The 25,000-nt window shown below is 46.2% G+C and overlaps 1 protein-coding gene across 3 annotated transcripts in view; it reads right to left on the reverse strand.

Annotated features, from left to right (window-relative positions):
• arid1b (AT-rich interactive domain 1B) overlaps positions 1 to 25,000 on the reverse strand; it is a 42,442-nt gene that overhangs the window by 4,541 nt on the left and 12,901 nt on the right. For 2 of the 3 annotated variants that reach the window (XM_078275326.1, XM_078275328.1), the window contains 14 exons: positions 22,329 to 22,704; positions 19,757 to 19,881; positions 18,529 to 18,602; positions 15,229 to 15,327; positions 13,895 to 14,104; positions 11,251 to 11,470; positions 9,252 to 9,384; positions 7,888 to 8,066; positions 7,198 to 7,342; positions 6,365 to 6,481; positions 6,201 to 6,282; positions 3,340 to 4,045; positions 1,978 to 2,108; positions 1 to 498 (listed from right to left, as the gene is read on the reverse strand). The exon at positions 1 to 498 is cut by the window's left edge and continues 85 nt beyond it. In XM_078275326.1, coding sequence (XP_078131452.1) covers positions 1 to 498; positions 1,978 to 2,108; positions 3,340 to 4,045; positions 6,201 to 6,282; positions 6,365 to 6,481; positions 7,198 to 7,342; positions 7,888 to 8,066; positions 9,252 to 9,384; positions 11,251 to 11,470; positions 13,895 to 14,104; positions 15,229 to 15,327; positions 18,529 to 18,602; positions 19,757 to 19,881; positions 22,329 to 22,704 — 3,095 coding nt within the window. The remainder of the gene's footprint in view (positions 499 to 1,977; positions 2,109 to 3,339; positions 4,046 to 6,200; positions 6,283 to 6,364; positions 6,482 to 7,197; positions 7,343 to 7,887; positions 8,067 to 9,251; positions 9,385 to 11,250; positions 11,471 to 13,894; positions 14,105 to 15,228; positions 15,328 to 18,528; positions 18,603 to 19,756; positions 19,882 to 22,328; positions 22,705 to 25,000) is intronic. The other variant, XM_078275327.1, reaches the window with a different exon arrangement.

The following is a 25,000-nucleotide window of genomic DNA, read 5'->3' on the forward strand; positions in this document are numbered from 1 at the left end:
CGTCGTCTCTGCATCAATGGTATCTCCCGTCTGAATGTGAGCGGTGGAGTCCCCTCCCCCGGCTTTCCAGTGCAGAAGGCCGCTGTTGAAGCTGTTTGGTTGGCTCAGCTCAGCCCAGCGCCTCTCCAGCTCCTCCCACTCCTCCCCCTCCTCCTCCACCATGATTGGCAGCTTGTCGAACTTGCTGGCCTGTTGGGGGCGGGTCTCCACTTGCTCCTCCTTCACTTCCTCTTTTACAACAGCTTCCTCTATCTCAACGTCGGCTGCAGCTGCGAGCGCTCCCTCCTCTGTCTTTGGTGTCCCTTGAGCCTCGGCTGATTGGCTGACAGATGGCGTCTCCTTCGCTTCCTCCTCCTCCTTTTCCTTGGGGGGGTCGGGCAGCGGTTCCAGCAGCGTCCTCTGGCCCTCGGCTCCCACCTCATACTCTACCAGGATGCCGAAGATCTGGATGAGGCAGCGGCGGAAAAACTCCACGATCAGCTCCAGGAAACCAGGAAGCTGCAGGAGGACAGGAGGAGGATAGGAGGATTATTAAAACAGATATTATAAACACATTTTAACATCTGGTTTGCTGTAAAAGTTCATCCAACCAGCTGTTGAAGACGGGTTAACCCTTTGATTAACATCAAAAACATCAACAACCATTAACTGGAAAAATAATGAAAATCCGGAAAAGCCTTAAAAGTGAAGCCAAAGCTGAAGCTCCTTAAAAGGTCCCTATGACATGCTGCTTTTTGGATGCTTGTATATAGACCTTACTGGTCCCCTAATACTGTATCTGAAGTCTCTTTATATAGACCTTAGTGGTCCCCTAATACTGTATCTGAAGTCTCTTTATATAGACCTTAGTGGTCCCCTAATACTGTATCTGAAGTCTCTTTTATATAGACCTTAGTGGTCCCCTAATACTGTATTTGAAGTCTCTTTATATAGACCTTAGTGGTCCCCTAATACTGTATCTGAAGTCTCTTTTATATAGACCTTAGTGGTCCCCTAATACTGTATCTGAAGTCTCTTTTATATAGGCCTTAGTGGTCCCCTAATACTGTATCTGAAGTCTCTTTTATATAGACCTTAGTGGTCCCCTAATACTGTATCTGAAGTCTCTTTTATATAGACCTTAGTGGTCCCCTAATACTGTATCTGAAGTCTCTTTATATAGACCTTAGTGGTCCCCTAATACTGTATCTGAAGTCTCTTTATATAGACCTTAGTGGTCCCCTAATACTGTATCTGAAGTCTCTTTATATAGACCTTAGTGGTCCTCTAATACTGTATCTGAAGTCTCTTTATATAGACCTTAGTGGTCCCCTAATACTGTATCTGAAGGGTCTTGACCAGCTGCCAGTTCACTTGTTTGAAAGCCATGATGTCTCTCTCTTTCTCATGGGGGGGCCAAATTCTCTGGTTGGACAAAGCAGAGAAAGGGGAGGTAACCTTTCCCCTTATGACGTCATAAAGGGAAGATTCCTGATTGACCCATCTCAGCTTTCATTTTCTCAAAGGCAGAGCAGGATACCCAGGGCTCGGTTTACACCTATCACCATTTCTAGCCACTGGGGGACCATAGGCAGGCTGGGGGAACTCACATTAATGTTAAAAAACCTCATAAAGGGACATTTTCATGCCATGGGACCGTTAAAGCTGCATTCTCTCTAACTTCCAGCAGGGGTGTATGAGTTGATGGTCTCAATCCCTAGTTTCAAGTCTTCTTCAACACAACATGATGGTCATTTAGTAAATGATGCTCCCGTTTATTTTACAACAGACGATAAAGCAGGGGATGCTTTAGGACCTGTCGATCAGGAGAGGCTTAGTGATGCTAACCATGCTAACACTGGGGACATTGAAACAGACCTCCACTAGTTTGTGGCTGTTGTCTGTGTTTTCATCCTAATCTTTGACCCTCTCACTGTGTGTTTTCACTCAAAATGTCGTGTTGGTTAGCTGGTAACTAAAGGAAAAGTCTGTTCTGACCTGTGAGAGGCTGAAGGAGCCCATGGTGCTGTCGTCGTACAGCAGGATGTTGATGGTGTCCAGAGCCCAGGTGCTCTCCGCTAACAGGCCGGACTTCAGTGACATCATCACCCGCCACGCCTCCGGGGTTCCTGATAGGACGATTTCAACCACAGAGCGTCTGAGGCTACAGTTACACTGCTACGTTTTGGTTTAAAAATGATTTTTTTCCCCCCTCTCATTCCCCCTGCTCTGGTGTTCCCCCCTCTCATTCCTCCTGCTCTGGCGTTTCCCTCCTCTCATTCCCCCTGCTCTGACGTTTCCCCCCTCTCATTCCCCCTGCTCTGACGTTCCCCCCTCTCATTCCCCCTGCTCTGGTGTTCCCCCCCTCTCATTCCCCCTGCTCTGGTGTTCCCCCCCTCTCATTCCCCCCTGCTCTGGCGTGTCCCCCCTCTCATTCCCCCCTGCTCTGGCGTTCTCCCTCTCTCATTCCCCCTGCTCTGGCGTGTCCCCCTCTCATTCCCCCCTGCTCTGGCGTGTCCCCCTCTCATTCCCCCTGCTCTGGCGTTTCCCCCCTCTCATTCCCCCCTGCTCTGGCGTTTCCCTCCTCTCATTCCCCCTGCTCTGACGTTTCCCTCCTCTCATTCCCCCTGCTCTGACGTTTCCCTCCTCTCATTCCCCCTGCTCTGACATTTCCCCCTCTCATTCCCCCTGCTCTGACGTTTCCCCCTCTCATTCCCCCTGCTCTGGTGTTTCTTTCTCACCTTTTCTTAAATCCTAACTATTGCAGTTGGTCCCCAGTCGACATCGTTAGCCTTTACGTTTTTTGAGTGTTATTTATTTATTATCTGCTCTAACCCTTCCAACATTTTAGACACAGATATGATAATAGTGGTAGTTTGGGCTTTTCCGCCTTTAATGGACAGGACAGCTAGGTGAGAAAGGGGAGAGAGACAGAGAGAGAGAGAGAGAGAGAGAGAGAGGGGGGGAGACATGCAGGAAATCCTCACAGGTCGGACTCGAACCCTGGACCTTCTGCGTCGAGGCATAAACCTCTAAATATATGTGCGCCTGCTCTACCCTCTGAACCAACCCGGCCACGAAAATTAATTTCTTTTTATTGAAAAACTTCACATTGTTTTGATGACGATCCCCTAAATCCCCCCCCAAATACGTTGCCTACGTCTTCCACAAAAACCCTGGATCTGATGTTGGTTTGTTATCAGTGTGTGTGTGTGTGTCTGTGTGTGTGTGTGTGTGTGTCTCTGTGTGTGTATGTGTGTCTCTGTCTCTGTGTGTGTGTGTGTGTGTGTCTCTATGTGTGTGTGTCTCTGTCTGTGTGTGTGTGTGTGTGTGTGTGTGTGTGTGTATGTGTGTCCGTACCTGTGTCCTTGGCGGTGAGCCGGCGTCGTGGCTTCAGTTTAGGGATGGTGGCCTCCACAGAGCCGGGTGGGAAGCTGACCTCTCCGTGGATGACGGGGGGGCCCTGAGGGGCTGGGGGCCCCGGCTTCTTCATGGAGGGCAGGTAGGGAGCGTTGTTGGGGGACAGGGAGCCGCCCTGGGGCCGGGGGAACAAGGAGGGGCTGTGAGAGCGGCTCATGTGGTTTGGGGCTGTGGGCAGGGCCTGGAAGGAGGAGGGGGGCTGTCTGGAAGGCAGGGGGGGCATGGAGGGGGAGGAGGAGTGGGGGTACGGGGGCTGGCGTTGGCCTGGATGCCCGGGGGGCCACTGGCTGTCCTGCGGGGCCCGGCCCTCCTGCTCGTCTCCTCTGCTCACGCTGGGGTATGCCGCCCCCTGGCCCTGCCGGCTGTATGCATAGTCAGTCCTGGGGGGCCACATGTTGGGCTGCGGCCCCTCCCCAGGGCCCATCATGCCGTGCTGCCGCTCCCGGGCGTATGGATACGGGTACTGGCCCTGCACCTGCCGCTGCTCGGGGCCCATGTAGGCCCCACCGCTGCCTCCGCCTCCACCTCCACCGTATAGGCCAAACATGTCGGGGGGGTGCTGGGAGCCGAACTGCTGCGCCGCGAAGGCCTCGCCCTCATGCCGCTTCGCAGGAGGATACATACCCTCCATCGCACGCTTGTAACCCTGCAGACAAACAATAGAAAATCTGTTTAATATCTCATCGTGATGCTGTGACCTCATAACCTGACTCCAGATGGATTGCTTCTCATTTGCTCGGCATTTCCATCTGGGAAGTTTCCGTTGGAGAAGTTTTGGGAAGGGGCGAAAATCCTGGTTAGCTGATTGGATAAACCATCTGTCCATCACCACCTATGTTGGTGATGGACGGCCAAATCAACCAATCAGATCAACGATATATCTAACTCTCGGGAGAAGAGCAACAACATCTTTTCCTCCGAGAAAAGCCTCCAGTGCTGTTTTTTTGCTCTTCTTTCAATGAAGGAATACTTTCTATTTCAGATCAAACCTGCGCGATAGCTACGCTCATCTCATCCGTGGAAGCCGCCACGTTGTTCAGACTGAACAGTCGCTTCTCGTTGCGTCACACCTAAACCCGCCTCCAAACCAACGCTGATTGGTCGGTCGGCTCCAAATCTTCTCTGTCTCAAGATGCCAGACTGATCTGCGAGTGGAGAACTGGAGCTCTCCAGATCAGGACGCTCTCACCAGGCTAGTGACCTCTGGCTGTCTAATTTTTCGAGAAGGGTCTGTATGCAGACTGCAAGAGACGGGCGTGACTTGAAGTTGTCCAAATCACACAGAACCAAACGAGAAGTTGTCGACAAAGCTAAAAACCGGGTTGGTAACGTGATAGGGACGGAATAGAGCGTAGAAATCAACGGGACGGAGCCGGAGATTAAATTAAAAAATGACGCTGCAATGCGGTGAGGGCGCTCAAAGATTGCGAGGCATTTCGTTTTAGAAAACAGAACCACGTACAACTCACGATACGTTTGTTGATTGGCTACTGCTAGCCGCAGACGGCCATTCTTCTAACCTACGCTACATCAATAAATGTGTGTTTTGAGTGTGAGAAGATCTCGGTTAGGAATTACGTAATGAAATGGCATAGGCCTGTAGGTAATGCCTGTTACCTATAGGCCTGCAGGTAATGCCTGTTACCTATAGGCCTGTAGGTAATGCCTGTTACCTATAGGCCTGCAGGTAATGCCTGTTACCTATAGGCCTGTAGGTAATGCCTGTTACCTATAGGCCTGCAGGTGATGCCTGTTACCTATAGGCCTGTAGGTAATGCCTGTTACCTATAGGCCTGTAGGTAATGCCCGTTACCTATAGGCCTGTAGGTAATGCCTGTTACCTATAGGCCTGCAGGTAATGCCTGTTACCTATAGGCCTGCAGGTAATGCCTGTTACCTATAGGCCTGTAGGTAATGCCTGTTGCCTATAGGCCTGCAGGTAATGCCTGTTACCTATAGGCCTGCAGGTAATGCCTGTTACCTAGACCTGCAGGTAATGCCTGTTGCCTATAGGCCTGCAGGTAATGCCTGTTACCTATAGGCCTGCAGGTAATGCCTGTTACCTATAGGCCTGCAGGTAATGCCTGTTACCTAGACCTGCAGGTAATGCCTGTTACCTAGACCTGCAGGTAATGCCTGTTACCTAGACCTGCAGGTAATGCCTGTTACCTAGGCCTGCAGGTAATGCCTGTTACCTAGACCTGCAGGTAATGCCTGTTACCTATGGGCCTGCAGGTAATGCCTGTTACCTAGACCTGCAGGTAATGCCTGTTACCTAGACCTGCAGGTAATGCCTGTTACCTAGACCTGCAGGTAATGCCTGTTACCTAGACCTGCAGGTAATGCCTGTTACCTAGACCTGCAGGTAATGCATGTATAGTGTAGCCTAAATTTCCGAGGCAACCTCAGTGATTTGACCGTCAGTCGACCGGGAAGTCACATAATCGGGATGAGTATTTTCGTGGGCTCGGGATGGGAAGGGAGCGACAGTTGATTCCCGTGTCACCCTCTAGTGCAGACCTTCGGACAGAAACCTCTCCACATTACTCTGGTTTAGCTTCCCCTGCTATTAGCATTATTTCTCCGAACAAACCTGTCTGAAGAAGGTTCTTTTTCAAGCCCGAAATGTGGCCATTTAACAGCTTGTTCCAATAGAAATGAAGCCTATTGACAGGTTTTTTTAATGAGCTGCACACACACACACACACACACACACACGCTGAGGGGAACAGCTTGCGGCCTGTCTTGCAGACGGACACTTCCATTATTCAGCTTGTGTAAAGTAAGAAGTGAAGTTTCACCTGCTGCGGAGGGTACAGGGGCTGATGGGAACTGTAGGCCATGCTGTGAGGATACTGCTGCCCGTAACCGTCATGTCCGTGTCTGAAGGGAGCAGATTTTATTTACTAGACACGTTAAGACAAAATGTAAAGCTCCATCTGAAACATAGTCTCTGTAATCTCACCTCTGCTGCATGTATCTGTTGGCTGGGTACATGCCGGCCTCGCCCCCAGATGGAGCCACGCTGCTCTGACCTCCGGGGGGCGCCATGCCTCCGTCCGGCCCCAGCACATGGTCCGGCCTGCAGCGCAGAAGAAAACTTCAGACACTTTGAATCCAAGGGGGGTAAGCCTCTCTCCACAACGCGTAGCTCCTATGGCGCCATTTTGATGCTACCAAGCCATCACCTCCCGTTAGCATCCCATTGACTCCCATTCATTCTGACGTCACTTTGACAGAGAATACCTTTACATCTGAAGCGTTTAAAGACTCTATTTGTCCGTTGTTTATTTCTAAAGAAACACGACAATGTATAAAAGGCTCCATTACCTTGTAGCTCACGTTATGGCTCCGTAGTAGACGTTTTTATAACAATAGGCTAACGATTGGGTCATAACCACGAGACTTCCTGTCTCATAGTAGAGGAGTTACCGTATAGTACAGGAGAAGCTCTCAGGCAGTTTGGACTTCCATCAGCTGTTTAAGTGTAATGACTAATGTTAACTATCATTTTAGTGATCAATAATGAGCCTGTGTCTATGTTATCTCCTTACATATACCTACGCTCTCCGTCTCTGCTAGATTGGGAATGATTGAGATTTCTCTTGGCACAGCTACCAGAAGACTTCCAACTTTCAGACAGGTTGCTCACGTCACATCTACGTCTTCAAGCTCAGTTGGAGGCTGCTCAGTAACGCTCAGCCATCACCGGGAAAGAGCTTCTAATGTCCTTCACTGGTCTCCGTCCAGAGACACGGGGTCTGCTGGTCCATTCTTATATACTGTCTATGGTCTTACCTCCGCTCGTATGCGGGGCCGTAGGGGTACTGGGGTCTGGGGTCCATCCCTGTTAGAGGCCCAGAGGGCGGCCCGTGGGGGTACACGTCCTGCATGGCACCGCTGGGCATCTGACCCGGACCAAAGGCCTCGCCGGGCCCCGGACCTGAAGAGGTACGGGTGAAGACACATTGCTTAATTTGGTAAAAATGTAATAGTCATTTGTACCAATTCACAGATTTCTGTTTCTTCAGCATGGCAGTTGGTCAAGGCCACACCCCCACCCACAACCTTCACCCTCAACCACTGAGGTCTATATAAAAGAGACTTCAGATACAGTATTAGGGGACCACTAAGGTCTATATAAAAGAGACTTCAGATACAGTATTAGGGGACCACTAAGGTCTATATAAAAGACTTCAGATACAGTATTAGGGGACCACTAAGGCCTATATAAAAGAGACTTCAGATACAGTATTAGGGGACCACTAAGGCCTATATAAAAGAGACTTCAGATACAGTATTAGGGGACCACTAAGGTCTATATAAAAGAGACTTCAGATACAGTATTAGGGGACCACTAAGGTCTATATAAAAGAGACTTCAGATACAGTATTAGGGGACCACTAAGGTCTATATAAAAGCGTCCAAAAAGCAGCATATCATAGGACCTTTAAACAAAGTCCCTTTCCCATCACCGTGGAAACTCACCTTTCCTGGGTCCTCTGTACGGGTCTTTGTTGGCATCGTACTGCATCCTCATTGAGGGGTCTGTGGGGCCCCCTCCCTGCTGGTAGGGGGCACCGCGGGGTCCTGGGCCTCGTTTGTTGTGGAAGGCTGGATCGCTGCCTTCAGAGAACGGGTCCAGGACGCTGACGCCGGCCATGTTCCTGAGAGGAAAACCAAGGCAGAGGGTGAGGACTGACCTTAAACACTTTACCACAACACAACATGCACGGAACTAGTTTGAGTGAGACGAAACGTAGAAAAAGGCAACGAAAACGGTGAAAAAACCATCAGAAACTTTGGAAAAAAGACAAAAACGTTGATAAAGTGTCAAAAATGTTGGGAAAACGAAGCATCAAAAGCATGGGGACATAAACGTAGAGAGAAGGCTTACAGAAGGCTTGGATAATTACGGCCAGTAAGTCCGATAGGAAGGATCAGTTTGGACCTTGTTATAACGCAGTAAAATAGCAGAAGGGAGCATAAAAAAGTCAAAAACGGCGGGAAAATGGGCGCCTGGATAGCTCACCTGGTAGAGCGTGCTCCCCATGTACAAAGGCTTAGTCCTTGTCGCAGTGGCCGCAGGTTCAACTCTGACCTGCGGCCCTTCCCCCTCTCTCTCCCCTTTTGCATAGTCAGCTGTCCTATATAATAAAGGCCTAATATGCCCCAAAAAATAATAAATATAATAATAAACGGCGGGAAAAAAAACATCAAAAACGGCGGGGAAAAAAAAGTGTCAACACCGTCTAAAAAAAGTGACAAAAACGTTAAAAAAAAGTTCAAAAATCCCCCAAAAATTAAAGATTCAACATGTTTATTTTACATAAAGCTTGGATAGTTAAGGCGAGTAAGTCCTATAACAAGGATTAAACCGTAAGAAAGAAAAGAACCAGAAATGTAAACAAAACTAATCAAAAACAGAAAAGTCGTCAAAAAATACCCGTAAAAAATGTCGTAGAAGAAACAAACAAAAACAAAAAAATCGTCAAAGGAATCCTTTGTTTGGACCTTGTTATAGCTCAATAAAATAGTGGAAGCGAGCGTAAAAAAAAACAACTGTAGAAAACGGCGGGAAAAAGGGTAAAAAAACAGCGGGAAAGGAAGTATCAAAACTGTCCAAAAAAGTGCAAAAAATGTTAAAAAAAAAAAGCTCAAAAATTTCGAAAAAATAAGAAAGAAAGTTAAACATGTTTATTTTACAAGCTTGGATAGTTAAGGAGAGTAAAAAAATGTCGTAAAAAAAATAAAAATCAAAGGAATCCTCTCTTTGGACCTTGTTATAGCTCAATAAAAAGAGAATTTACAAATATTAAATGTTTTGGTGATTTAGACGGATTTCCCCGTACCTGTTTGCAGGCTGGGGGCCCACGTGGCTGTGGGGGGTGGAGGGCTGGGGGCCCACGTGGCTGTGCGGGGGCTTCAGGTTTCCGGGGGCCTCGGACTGAGGGGTGTTGGGGCCTTGTAGGGAGCCCGAGTTGGCTGCAGAGATACAGACCAGACAGAAAACCTGCTGAGAACAAGGGCTACGTGTCATCATGTAACGTCACACCGAAAACAAGACACCGGGACCAACGGGGACACCGAAGGACTGGATCCTTCAGAACCACCAGCTTCCTGGAGACCAGCAGAGGTCATTACTGCAGGGTCATTCTGCTTTACAAAGGTAGAGAGCAGTAGCAGATAGAGATGACCCGATACCGTTTTTTTGCTTCCCAATACCGATTCTGATACCTGAACTTGCTTATCAGCCGATACCAAGTACTGATCCGATACCAGTGGGTTATATATTTTATTATGTTTTAACAGCTGTATACTACTACCCCTGTATGGATGATATGATGTATAACAGCTGTATACTACTAACCCTGTATAGATGATATGATGTATAACAGCTGTATACTACTATCTCTGTATAGATGATATGATGTATAACAGCTGTATACTACTATCTCTGTATAGATATGATGTATAACAGCTGTATACTACTATCTCTGTATGGATGATATGATGTATAACAGCTGTATACTACTATCTCTGTATAGATGATATGATGTATAACAGCTGTATACTACTATCTCTGTATAGATGATATGATGTATAACAGCTGTATACTACTATCCCTGTATGGATGATATGATGTATAACAGCTGTATACTACTATCTCTGTATAGATGATATGATGTATAACAGCTGTATACTACTATCCCTGTATAGATGATATGATGTATAACAGCTGTATACTACTATCCCTGTATGGATGATATGATGTATAACAGCTGTATACTACTATCCCTGTATAGATGATATGATGTATAACAGCTGTATACTACTATGTCTGTATGGATGTGATATTATTGTGATGAACTCTCCAGAACTTTCTGTTATTCTGCAGATTGTCAGTCAGTTATAACGGAGAAAGAACATAAATAAACTACGTTAACGTAGATATTCTTTAGGGCTTTATTACGTGGTATCAGATTGGTGCATTAACTCCAGTACTTCCTGATACCGATTCCAGGATTTTAGGCAGTATCGGGAGGCGATACTGGTACTGGTATCGGTATCGGAACATCTCTAGTAGCAGATATGAGGTTTACAATTCTATTATATATATTATTTATATAACTTCTTAAACCACACGTGTCAAACTCAAGGCCTGTGGGCCACATCCAGCGCCCATATCAATTTAGGTACACAATACATTTTGGCCCGCCTAGTTTTATAAATAACACCAACATGTTCCTGTTTACATGTTGTGATGTGTAGAGTCACAGCGTGAACAAATAACAAGGTCACATGACACACAGCCATCTTCCAACTGTATTCTCAGGTGCTGCGAGCAAATCCCTCCGCCTAAGTAGCAGAAGTAGCAGTGCTTCGCCTTCTGAGAATATAGTTCCCAGTATGTATACGGTTAGAAGATGGCTGTGTGTCATGTGACCTTGTTATTTGTTCACGCTGTGACTCTACAAATCACAACATGTAAACAGGAACATGTTGGCGTTATTTTGTCACTTATTGGGAGCAGTAGGCTAGATGGAGCCGGTTACCTCCAGGATCTGTGCTAAGCTAGGCTAGATGGAGCCGGTTACCTCCAGGATCTGTGCTAAACTAGGCTAGATGGAGCCGGTTACCTCCAGGATCTGTGCTAAACTAGGCTAGATGGAGCCAGTTACCTCCAGGATCTGTGCTAAGTTAGGCTAGCGGTGGGGGCGTCAGACAGAGTTACAACACGCACAGAGATGAGAAGGGTATGTCTGGACTTATCTAACTCTGGGGGATACGGGGAATAAGACGAAGTCCCAATAAGTCGGCGTGTTCCTTTGAAGAGAACAGGTTTCTAACCTGGGGAGGGGGGCTGGATCTTGGACTGCAGTGACGGAGGTTTCTTGGGGTCTCTGGCGCAGCCCAGCGCCTCAGGCGGAGGCTCCTCCCCTCGCTCTACCTTACACTCGTAGGCGAACAGGTACTGGATGTACTGCTTCTTCAGGGAGCTGGCCGAGCTGCTGGACGTCCCCACGCTCAACAGAGACGACAACTCCCTCCACTTCTTGTTCTTATTCACCTAAAGGAAGAATCAGAAAAACATTTGTTGCCAGGTGAGTAGCACTTACTAGGGATATGCTTTGGTTTAGTAGCCTAGAAATCTAGACGCCCCCTAGCAGCAGCAAATGTAATTTGCAGCCAGGGTCAGTCTAGCAACCAAACTGGCCGGGCCAATCACATCGTGTATAGAGTCGGTGGGCGGGGCTTAACATAATGACGGCACAGTTGCGACCAAGGGGGGTAAGCTTGTCCTCACAAAGCCTAGCTCCTATGGCGCCATTTTGATGCTACCAAGCCATCACCTCCGTTAGCATCCCGTTAGCATCCCATTGACTGCCATTCATTCTGACGTCACTTTGACAGAGAATACCTTTACATCTGAAGCGTTTAAAGACTCTATTTGTCCGTTGTTTATTTCTAAAGAAACACGACAATGTATAAAAGGCTCCATTACCTTGTAGCTCACGTTATGGCTCCGTAGCAGACGTTTTTATAACAATAGGCTAACGATTGGGTCATAACCACGAGACTTCCTGTCTCATAGTAGAGGAGTTACCGTATAGTACAGGAGAAGCTCTCAGGCAGTTTGGACTTCCATCAGCTGTTTAAGTGTAATGACTAATGTTAACTATCATTGTAGTGATCAATAATGAGCCTGTGTCTATGTTATCTCCTTACATATACCTACGCTCTCCGTCTCTGCTAGATTGGGAATGATTGAGATTTCTCTTGGCACAGCTACCAGAAGACTTCCAACTTTCAGACAGGTTGCTCACGTCACATCTACGTCTTCAAGCTCAGTTGGAGGCTGCTCAGTAACGCTCAGCCATCACCGGGAAAGAGCTTCTAATGTCCTTCACTGGTCTCCGTCCAGAGACACGGGGTCTGCTGGTCCATTATATACTGACTATGATTGTTGCGTTGCTCTGATTGGTTGTAGAGCTATCCTATTGCGTGCAGAGGGAATTTGAAAGACAACCGTTGATCCCGCCCCTCTGATTGAGCCCAGCCAATGGGGAGTTCCCAGACCCAACATCTGGATGTGGGGCTGGCTTGTCAGGCTACTGGTTTAGTGCATACATATAAACATATTTAAACATGAATATGAAATAAACAATAAATACAGAAACAAATAGCACATACTGTACCTATAACTATATAAGATTAAGAAAGAAAAAAGAGGCAGGATGTGCAAAGTTCAGTATATACAAAACTAAAGAGCCACATACACACAGTACAATGCAGTGAAATTGTATTTCTTTACCCATCCTAGTATGAGGAGCAGTGGACAGCTATTGATACAGCTGTGATATTAGAAGTATAAGAAGAGGAATATATGTGGCTAAAACAAAAGAATATATTTATCAAAAGAGACTAAAATCAGCGGTGGAAGGAGTATTTAGATCCTTTATTACTGCAGTAAAAGTAGTAATACCACCCTGTGTAAATACTCCACCACACTGTAATAATACTCTGTTACAAGTACTGCAGTGAACATGTTACTTCAGTAAAAGTCTGTAAGGATCATCAGGAAAATGTAGTTAAAGTATTAAAAGTAAAGTGGAAAGGATCCAAACACACACACAATCACACAATAACAGAGACACACACACACACACACACACACATACACACACACTCAGAGACACACAATCACAGAGACACACACACAGACACACACAATCACACAATAACAGAGACACACACACACACTCAGAGACACACAATCACAGAGACACACACACACAATCACACAATAACAGAGACACACACACACACACACACACACACATACACACACACTCAGAGACACACAATCACAGAGACACACACACAGACACACACAATCACAGAGACACACACACAATCACAGAGACACAGACACACACAATCACAGACAGACACACACAATCACAGAGACACACACACACACTCAGAGACACACACAATCACAGAGACACACACACAATCACAGAGACACACAATCACAGAGACACACACACAGACACACACAATCACAGAGACACACACACAATCACAGAGACACAGACACACACAATCACAGAGACACACACAATCACAGAGACACAGACACACACAATCACAGACAGACACACACAATCACAGAGAGACACACACACACAATCACAGAGACACACACACAATCACAGAGAGACACACAAACACAATCACAGAGAGACACACACAATCACAGAGACACACACACACAGACACACACACACACACACACAGACAGACACACACAATCACAGAGAGACACACACACAATCACAGAGACACACACAATCACACACACACTAAAGTAGTGGAGTAAAAAGTAGAAAGTGGCATGAAAAGAAAAGTACCTCAACATTTTGGACTGGAGTACAGTACTGGAGTACATGTACTTAGCACTGGAAAGAACAAAACAGAGCTGCGTTACCATGGCGAGGCCGCCAATCTCTCGGACAGCCAGGTAGAGTCTGCAGAGGTCCAGAGGTTTCCTCCCGACGGCCGGTAGGTTTGGGACGGGCGTCCCCCGCTCCTCCATGAAGGACAGGAAGCGGTCGACCCACAGCTTCCTCTCCGGCTCGCCGCCCATCTCGTACAGACGGGTGATCTTCTCGCTGGTCACCGTGGCCGCGTTCTGCTTCTGCAGAGACCGAGACATTGGATCTAAGTCACGGCGTGAAGCGCCTGGTGCAGGTGCGTTTAGGGCGTGTCCTAATCCACTTTTGCTAGTTTGACATCGTCATTGTCGCATGTGTCTAAAGGGTTGACCTTAGTGTCTTCATTAATCAGAGGTGTGTTTTGGGCGTAACATGTAATCAACCAATCAGAGATCATCTCCCATTCCCTTTAAAAGCCAGGCGCGTTTGGACCTTGGAGCATTGCTGTTATGATGGAGGATCTGCACCGTAATATTTGTATTTGTAATCTTCTGCATGTGTGTGTGTGTGTGTGTGTGTGTGTGTGTGTGTGTGTGTGTGCTGCTGTGCGTCCCTGTGTGTGTAACAAGCATAGTGTGCACGTGCTGTGCATGAGCCTAGGAGCATTTTACTAATGCTCTGTTAAAATAACAATGAAATGCTGCGTTATTGACTTTAGACCAGGTTTTTGTTGGTCAGTGGTGCCATCACTTCCCGCTGCCTCAAGATAGCAATACTCCCAGAATGCACCTGAACACACCTCCCTGTAAGACCAGCACGCCCAGAGTGCACCTGAACACACCTCCCTGTAAGACCAGCACGCCCAGAGTGCACCTGAACACACCTCTCTGTAAGACCAGCACGCCCAGAATGCACCTGAACACACCTCTCTGTAAGACTAGCACGCCCAGAATGCACCTGAACACACCTCCCTGTAAGACTAGCACGCCCAGAATGCACCTGAACACACCTCCCTGTAAGACCAGCACGCCCAGAATGCACCTGAACACACCTCCCTGTAAGACCAGCATGGCCCACAGATGGGAGCAGGTGCATTTGCTGTTTAAACGACGTGGGCGCTGGACGGTCTTAAACTAGCAAAGACACTTATGTTGGGCTTTGTGCTGCATCGGGTGCAAGATAGGCCCCTAAGAACACAACAGGAAGTCACACAAAAGGGCTGTTTCATTGACACTCCCCCCCCACACACAACCCTGCAGAGAATCACTGGATCGGGGAATGCCCCGTAAGCTGTCCTATAAAATAAAGGCCTGAAATGCAATGGACTTTTACGCTCCGTAGAAACCTGAAACATAGAACCACAAAGCTAGTGCTTAGCATCACTTACGGAGCTGGTTGTCGTCTTGGCCCAGGCGGAGCTGCTAATGCTATCGGCGTCTTCCCCGGGACACGAGGACAGACCGGCAGCGCTGGGGGACACGGGGGGCTGGGACACACAACAGAGCCAAAGGGTTAGCTGTTAGCATTTAGCAGCTGTGAGCAGGTGGACAGGACAATAAGTTAAAAACAAATCTCACATCTAAACAACTAAATAAATAAAAGGAAATAAACAGAATTTCCTTTTCATCCATCCATCGAGCAATCTACCCATCCATCCATCCACCTACCCAATCATCTACCCATCCCTCCATCCACCCAATCATCTATCCATCTATCCATCCATCCATCCACCCACCTACCCAATCTACCCACCCATCCATCTACCCAATCATCCATCCACCCACCCATCTATCCATCCATCTACCCAATCATCTACCCATCTACCCATCCATCTACCCAATCATCCACCCATCCATCCATCCTACCCAATCATCTACCCATCCCTCCATCCACCCAATCATCTACCCATCTATCCATCCATCCACCCATCCATCTACACATCCATCCATCCATCCACCCACCCTACCCTACCCATCCATCCATCCACCCATCCATCCACATCCATCCATCCATCCCACCCATCCACCCTACCCACCCTACCTATCCCATCCATCCATCCACCCACCCATCCACCCTACCCACTTACCTACCCATCCATCCATCTACCCACCCATCCACCTCCACCCTACCCTACCCATCCATCCATCCCATCCACCCACCCATCCACCTACCCTACCCTACCCTACCCATCCATCCATCTACCCACCCATCCACCTACCTACCTACCTACCCATCCATCTACCCATCCATCCACCTACCTACCTATCCATCCATCCATCCATCCATCCACCCACCCATCTACCCATCCATCCACCCACCCACCCATCCATCCACCCATCCCACCCATCCACCCATCCATCCACCCATCCCACCCATCCCATCCATCCCATCCACCCACCCATCCATCCCATCCACCCATCCCATCCACCCATCCACCCATCCATCCATCCATCCATCCCACCCTACCCATCCCATCCATCCACCCTACCCATCCATCCATCCCACCCATCCATCCCATCCACCCACCCATCCCACCCATCTACCCATCCCACCCATCCACCCATCCCACCCACCCATCCATCCATCCATCCATCCATCCACCCACCTACCCATCCATCCATCCACCCACCCATCCCATCCATCCATCCATCCACCCACCCACCCATCCACCCACCCATCCATCCATCCACCCACCCATCCATCCATCCACCCATCCCATCCCACCTACCCATCCCATCCATCCCATCCCATCCATCCCATCCACCCACCCATCCCACCCATCCACCCACCCATCCCACCCATCCCACCCACCCACCCATCCACCCATCCACCCATCCCATCCACCTACCTACCTACTCACCCATCCATCCATCTACCCACCCACCTACCCTACCTACCCACCCATCCATCCACCCATCTATCCCACCTACCCATCCATCCCATCCACCCCACCCATCCATCACCCACCCTATCCACCCACCCATCTACCCATCCATCCACCCACCCACCCATCCATCCACCTACCTACTTACCTACCCATCCACCTACCTATCCATCCACCCACCCACCTATCCATCCACCCACCCATCTATCCATCCACCTAACCATCCATCCACCTACCTACCTACCCATCCATCTACCCATCCATCTCTCTATCCTGGGTTTTTAAAAACAACAACAGAGAGAACTTTAAGAACCAAACTGAGCTTCTAGACTTTCACACTTTAAAAGTTTCCTCCCAGTTGTCTCACATCTTATCTGAAGTCTCTCCGACAGCCGACATGAAAGAAAAAACATGCCTCACCTTCGGAGCGTCAAACTGTGAGCAAACTGCTACTGAACAAAACAGAAAGTGCCAAAACATGAGCAGCGACACGGTCTGCAGACACTGGAAGACGAGCTGCAGTAACTCTGTGTGATCAGCGCCGACGCCTCGCTGTCGGATAACGAGGAAGGAGAAGTCGCAGCTTTATAAACCCAACAAAACAACACTAACTGCGGCTCAGGGTGGCAGGAACCAACCGGTTATTTTTGGAGGTTTTCCGTAACACTCTCCAAGCCAGCCAGAAGAAATAACGACTACATGCTGCTGCTGTAAACAAACTCATCAGTACTGCTTGGAACAACTACACTGCCCTGGAAGAAAGTCTGACAGATTGTGTTTTCTGATTGTTAGAGCGGGGGAGGACGTTTCTGTCGGCTGGAAACCAAAAAAGCTACAAAGAGACTGAAATCAACAACCAAAACGTTACAAAACAACAAAACCCTGACAAATACGTCAAAAAAAACAACAACAACAACAATGTTAATACGTGTGTGTGTGTGTAGGTGTGTAGTGTGTAGATTGTGTGTGTGTGTGTGTGTAGATGTGTGTGTGTGTGTGTGTAGATGTGTGTGTAGATGTGTGTGTAGATTTCGTGTGTGTGTGTGTGTAGATGTGTGTGTGTGTGTGTGTGGGTGTAGATTGTGTATATATGTGTGTGTGTGTAGATGTGTGTGTGTGTATAGATGTGTGTATGTGTGTGTAGATGTGTGTGTAGATTTCGTGTGTGTGTGTGTAGATGTGTGTGTGTGTGTGTGTGTAGATGTGTGTGTGTGTAGATGTGTGTGTGTGTGTAGATGTGTGTGTGTGTGTAGATGTGTGTGTGTGTGTAGATGTGTGTTAAAAAACAACAAAAACGTCAAAAAAGCCACAAAAATGTTTAAAAAAAAACAAAGGTTGAAAACATCAAAAACGTTGTGAAAGGGAAGATTCTTCTTGAAAAAAAGGCAAAAAGAAGCTAAACAAACGTCAAATAAAACGACAAGAAAGTTAAAACCTTAGAAAAAAAAAAAAAAAAAAAAAAACAATCCAAAATGTCGCAAAAAGGTAGAATATTTTTGGAGAAAAAACTCCAGTTTTACAAACATCAAAGAAAATAACACAAGTTGAAAAAAACTTCAAAAACAGTTCTTTTTAAACAGCACTTAAAAAATACAAACGTAGTAGCATAGACGTAAATGTCACGTTGTTAACGTCTTCCACTCTGGGTCTTTTCGTAAAATGGGACGAACACAAACCTGAACAAAAACTCAACACAGCCATTGAGAAACCTGCATCAGTGCTGCAGTGATGCATCTGTCAGAGCGTGCTGACTGGCCGAACACACAGCCACTGTGATTGGTCAACTAAGCCTACAGGACTCACCTTGGTCTTGGGCGGTTCGTAGCTGAGCTCCACCCGTCCTGTCCCGTCTGCTGGCATCATCATCATCATGGCGCCTGGAAGATAAACGATGAGATTATTTAAAACACATTTTCTCGGTTCCTCTCTCCCCCCGTGATTTCCTCGCGTCTTATTTATTTTAATTTTTTTATTTATTTTTATTTAATTTTTAATTTTTTAAAATTTTTTAATTTATTTTTATTTCATTTATTTATTTATTTTATATTTATTTTTTATTTCATTTTTTTAATTTTTTAATTAATTTATTTCTATTTTTTTTATTTCATTTTTTAAATTTATTTTATTCATTTTTTTATATTTATTTTTTATTTCATTTTTTTAATTTATTTATTTCTATTTTTTTTATTTCATTTTTTTAATTTATTTTATTCATTTTTTTATTTTTATTTTTTATATTTATTTTATTTCATTTTTTTAATTTAATTTATTTCATTTTTTTTAATTTTTTTAATTTATTTTATTCATTTTAATTTTTTTTATATTTATTTTTTATTTCATTTTTTTAATTTAATTTATTTATTTCTATTTTTTTAATTTCATTTTTTTTAATTTATTTTATTCATTTTTTTAATTTATTTATTTATTTTTTAATTTATTAATATTTATTTTTTATTTTATTAATATTTTTATTTATTTATTAATTATTATTTTTTTGATTCGGGACAGTCCACATTAATGAACAATCTAACATTTCTGTACAGACTGTAAATGAACCAGCTTATAGCATAAATGCTAATGTTCACCTGTAGTCCCGAGGCAGCAAGACAACAACATACAAGATAATACAACACAAAAGAATGAGACAATATACAATATCAAGCAAGAAACACATTAGCTCACATTCAGGCAGATTACATCAACACAATTAGTCACAATGATGACACAACTGGGAACTTTTAAGAAGGTTTTTAAGATGCTTTTTAAATGTGCAGCACGTTGGACATTCTCTAATGTTTGTTGGGATGCTGTTCCAAAAACGACCTCTTCTGATAGACAGAACAGTTTGTCCAAAGGTAGTTTTTCTATGCGGGATCTCTATATCTCCTCTAAATGAAGCTCTGGTACAACAACCTCTGTCAGACCTCCTCGGTGGGAGGGTCTAAGACGCGAGGAAGGGAGGCAAGTGGAGGAGTCAAGGAGGCACTTTAAGCAACATGAGAAGCCATTACTGTTAGTCTATGAGTCCTACCTGAGTATGTATTGTTGTAGGGGGGTCCCTGCGGAGTCATCCTCCCAGAGTTGCTGCCTGTTTGCTGGCTGTACGGGCCTCCTCCCATCCCTCCCATCGGGCCCATGCCCAGGTAGCTGCCCTGCCTGGACGCCACACAAGAAACCGGGGTTTAGATCTGATCACAAGCAGCTATTTCTATTTCGGCCGGTCTCATGCAGGAGGTGTAGAAATATTTCTAGAAACTAGATGTGTTACTGTCACTATAAAAGCTGTAATATATGTGAGTTGTGTGTAGTCATGAGATGTGGACTTGGACACACAAATGGTTAGCTTAAGCTTTGATTACATTATAGTTCAGGGATGTAAAGTGTATGTTAGAAACGGTTTTTTAGTATACCAGGTGGAGAGGTGGAACAGCATGGGGGGTGGCTCTTGGGTCAGTGTGTGTGTGTGAGAACTGAAGAAGTCTGCCCGGAGACAGAGGATGACGCCATCAAGGAAGAAGATAAAAAGATTAGGGATATGGTCAGAGGGGGTTCACATTTTGAGAGAGAATGAATGGACCTGAACTCCGTATTTTTTTGTCTGCGGTCAGGGAAACTTAGGATCTTTTTTGTTTTACCCACATGTGAGTTCTGAAGTGCTCATATTCTGCTCATTTTCAGGTTCATAATTGTATTTTGAGGTTGTATCAGAATAGGTTTACATGGTTTAATTATCAGAAAACACCATATTTTAGTTGTTCTGCTCATTGCTGCAGCTCCTCTTTTCACCCTGTGTTCAGGTCTCTGTTTTAGCTACAGAGTGAGACCTCTCACTGCTGGAACATCTTTGTTGGCAGTCGCACATGCTCAGTAGCTAGGTAAGGACTACACGCTCAGTAGCTAGGTAAGGACTACATGCTCAGTAGCTAGGTAAGGACTACACGCTCAGTAGCTAGGTAAGGACTACACGCTCAGTAGCTAGGTAAGGACTACACGCTCAGTAGCTAGGTAAGGACTACGTGCTCAGTAGCTAGGTAAGGACCACATGCTCAGTAGCTAGGTAAGGACCACATGCTCAGTAGCTAGGTAAGGACTACATGCTCAGTAGCTAGGTAAGGACTACATGCTCAGTAGCTAGGTAAGGACTACATGCTCAGTAGCTAGGTAAGGACTACACGCTCAGTAGCTAGGTAAGGACTACACGCTCAGTAGCTAGGTAAGGACTACATGCTCAGTAGCTAGGTAAGGACTACATGCTCAGTAGCTAGGTAAGGACTACATGAGCTAGCTAGCTGTTTCTCCAACTTCAGTAGAACAAGGCAGGATTAGCTGGGAGACTTCTTCTAAACGAGGGAACACTTCCACCTTTGTGTTGAATACCTGCAGAACAGGGACATGGAAGTAGTTCTTTTGGAGATTATGGTGAACTAGTGTGTTGTAGCCAGCATGCTAACGGTTAGCCCCCTAGCCCCCTCGTCTCAGCTAGTGACGTAGAAAGCCGTGCAGATGTTGACCAGCTGACCCAGAGACTGAAGACAGGACACATTCAGAAACCGTATCTCACTCAGAACAGCATGGAGGGTTGTTTTTCTAAGTCTGTATGTGTGTGGAAGCACCAGAGACACAAAATAACTCCCCAAATCCCAGAAAAAGTTTTCATAATATGGGCACTTTAACTTAGATGCTGGACTCAGTAAACGTTGCTTAACTGAACTCTTCGTCTCAGATTGATCCTTGTGTTCTGGTAAACTGAAGTCTGATGTAAGAAGGCGCAGGAATTAAGAAATTGGAGTCAGATTTGACAGGCCTTAGGGCCTTATTCTAGACCTAACGCCCTACAGAGGTTACAGGTTTAGGAGGAAGAAAGCATCTGTCTCCAGGACTAGTGCACGGGGCCGGCCCGGGGCATAGGCAGGACAGGCAAATGCTAGGGCACTGGCAGTCCAAATGAGTAAAAAAAGATAACAAGAAAAAAAAGCAGCAAATACGTTGCAGCAAAAACCCCACAACATTCAGGTGGTGTTGTGATAACTGTTTATTCCGTATTATGTGTACTGATGTGGTGAGTTGGTGGGTGTTTGGGAGGGGGGGTGGGTGACTGACTGGGTAGCTAAAACGAAGAAAAATGTGATTTGTGCTGATTTTGAACTTGTACTGATGTACACCAATGTCAGAAAATGATGACTACTCTTTTCTCTTCTGTTAATATTAAACTGTTTGCATGGTGAGAAGACAAAATACTGTTTCTGCTCTCACGAGATAATCCTGGGAGACACTGATTGACCTTGTGAAAAGCACAGGATGCTCCTGATGGCAGAGCAGGCAGAGGACATGCCCTGCCTGACCAGAGATGATATGTTATTATATATTATGACTTCATCTTAATCATAAAAAGCTGCTGTAGAAGGCTTTCGTTAGTCACTTTCTGTACTTTGTTGTGAGAGCTGTAAACTAGCTCTTTGTGATGAACGTCAGTGTTTCTGTCTATTCTTTGATAAATAATGATCCTAACAACCAATTAATAAATATATTTAAAAAGACAGAATATTTAAACGGATGAAAAACGTTTAAACTGTCCTGGAATAGTTCTGGTTTCCCAGACTCACCTGCTCTGGGCGGCGTTGGAGTTGGCACTAGGCCCGGCGTTGGAGTTGGCACTAGGCCCGGCGTTGGAGTTGGCACTAGGCCCGGCGTTGGGGCCGACCTCAGGCGGTTTGCTGCTGGCGTTGGGCCCCGGGGGCCCCATGCCCTGCCCGGCGGGCTGTGGCATGCCGGGGGAAGTAGGGGCCATGGTGCTTCCTCCGGCGGGGTAAGGGCGGCCCCCGGCTCCGGGTCCCGGGCCACGACCGGCCGGAGTGGACGGGCCCTGGCCGTGCATGGGACTACTGGCGTTCAAACCCAGGCTGTTGGCTAAGCCGGGGCCCGGGCCGCTGTAGTTGGCACCGGGGGCCCCGCCATAGTGGGGGGGTCGAGGGTAGTTACCTAAAAAGGGCGAGGAGGGAAAACCTGTTTTAAAGCTTGATTAGATCAGATTCAACTTTATTGTCATTGGGCAGAGTACAAGTACAGAGACAACAAAATGCAGTTTGCGTCCAACCAGAAGTACAGAAGACAGTGCAGTGTAGACACCACTACTACTACTACTACTACTAATACTACCACTACTACTACCACAACCACCACCACTACAACCACCACTACTACTACCACCACCACCACCACCACAACCACCACTACTACTACTACCACCACCACTACCACCACAACCACCACTACTACAACAACCACCACCACAACCACCACTACTACTACTACAACAGCAACAACAACCACCACTACTACTACTACCACCACAACTACTACCACCACCACCACCACTACTACTACCACCACCACCACCACTACTACTACCACCACCACCACTACCACCACCACCACTACTACTACTACTACCACCACCACCACCACCACTACTACTACAGATACTTTCATAAAAGTGTTTTTTCCAAAGCTCAGTTCAGGCCGAAGACTCTTGACAATGGAAACAATGGACGTTTTAAATCGTTAAAAAGGGAAAGTTTCAGCGGTCTGAACGCGGCCCGTCTCAGCACATCGGAGCTTCAAGATCAAGTTCCACTTTATTTATCCTTAGAAAAAGATACTTAGTGTGCAGCAGAATGTCTAAAACACATACACCACCAGATGCCAACAACATTGTAAACAACACAGGACACACATCAACACATCAATGGAGACACATCCCCCCAAAACCAATGACAGAATCCAACTGGACAGTACACAGGTACATCTGTCATAATGAACATGGACAGGAATAAATAAATACAAATCACATACTGTATAACATTTTTCAAGAGATGTCAATCAAGTGAGTTCAGGTTCCTAATAGCCACAGGAATACAAGAATCCCTGTCTAGGTCTCAACATAGGCAGCCTAAAACAGCGACCTGAGGGGAGCAGAGTAAACTCCCCAAAGAGTGGGTGATCAGGGCAGTTACCCCTGACCAGTTTATCATATATATTTTAAGGCTATTAAACTATAACTAAGGCCATTTTAGGTCTCCTTCCATCCTACCTTCTGACCTATATCAGTGTAAATAGTACCGGGACTTACACTCTTGGTTCCCAGGATCTTTTCCTTCTGTCTGTTCCAAAGGTCAGAACTGAGCTGGAGAAAAAGGCCTTTGGCTTCAGAAGTTTAGGATTGTGGTTGACTTTGAAAGCTTTGCTGTGTCAGTTGTTTTATGTTTTTTGGTGTTTTTGCGTATTGTGTGTGTGTATGTGTGGTTGGACTGCTGCCTGTCTTGGCCAGGACACTCTTGAAAAAGAGATTTTAATCTCAATGAGTCTCTTCCTGGTTAAATAAATAAAAAATAAATACAAAATATGTTGCAGCTGTGGTAGCTGTACCACAACCACCTTAGACGCTACATCTACCAGCTTTGTTAGCTTAAGCGTGTTGGTCTTTGTCACGGGAGGGCCGACACACGCACAATAACTGGAACACCATGCCTCATGTCACTTCCTGATAGGTAGCGTTTACCTCCAGCTAATTAATACCCGGTACGGGGCAATTTTTGGCAGCCAGCTTTCCCAAGTAAGCACGGAGAAACAGAGGGTAATCCAGCAGGACTTGCAGCCACGACCACAACGTTTTGTTATGTATGTTACAAAAAAATGAGAACGCAATGTAATATTTTGGCTGGTAAAACATATGCTTGGCCGTTGGATTTTTTTCATCTACCTGCCAACCTGGCCAGTGGGCCAAAAAGTTTATTTTGGACTCTGGGTGTAGGGGCGAGTACGGCTAATTCACAGATATGAGCTTCCTTTTGTGGACTCTTATAAAGACAAAGCTAAAGTAAACGGTTAAAATGATACACCGTTAGAAAAGGTAAGAAGATACACTGAGGGCCCTATTCTAACGATGTGAGGTCACGGCGTGAACACCTGGTGCAGGTGTGTTTAGGGCGTGTCCTAATCCACTTTTGCTAGTTTGACGGTGGAAAAAAGGGTCCGTGTGCCGGGGTCATGGTTCTACAGGGTTGACCTTAGTGTCTTCATTAATCAGAGGTGTGTTTTGGGCGTAACATGCAATCAACCAATCAGAGATCATCTCCCATTCCCTTTAAAAGCCAGGCGCGTTTGGACCTTGGAGCATTGCTGTTATGATGGAGGATCTGCACCGTAATGCAGAATTTGTATTTGTAATCTTCTGCATGTGTGTGTGTGTGTGCTGCTGTGCGTCCCTGTGTGTGTA

The sequence above is a fragment of the Sander vitreus genome, chromosome 18 (assembly GCF_031162955.1).
Source record: "Sander vitreus isolate 19-12246 chromosome 18, sanVit1, whole genome shotgun sequence".
Classification (NCBI taxonomy): domain Eukaryota; kingdom Metazoa; phylum Chordata; class Actinopteri; order Perciformes; family Percidae; genus Sander; species Sander vitreus.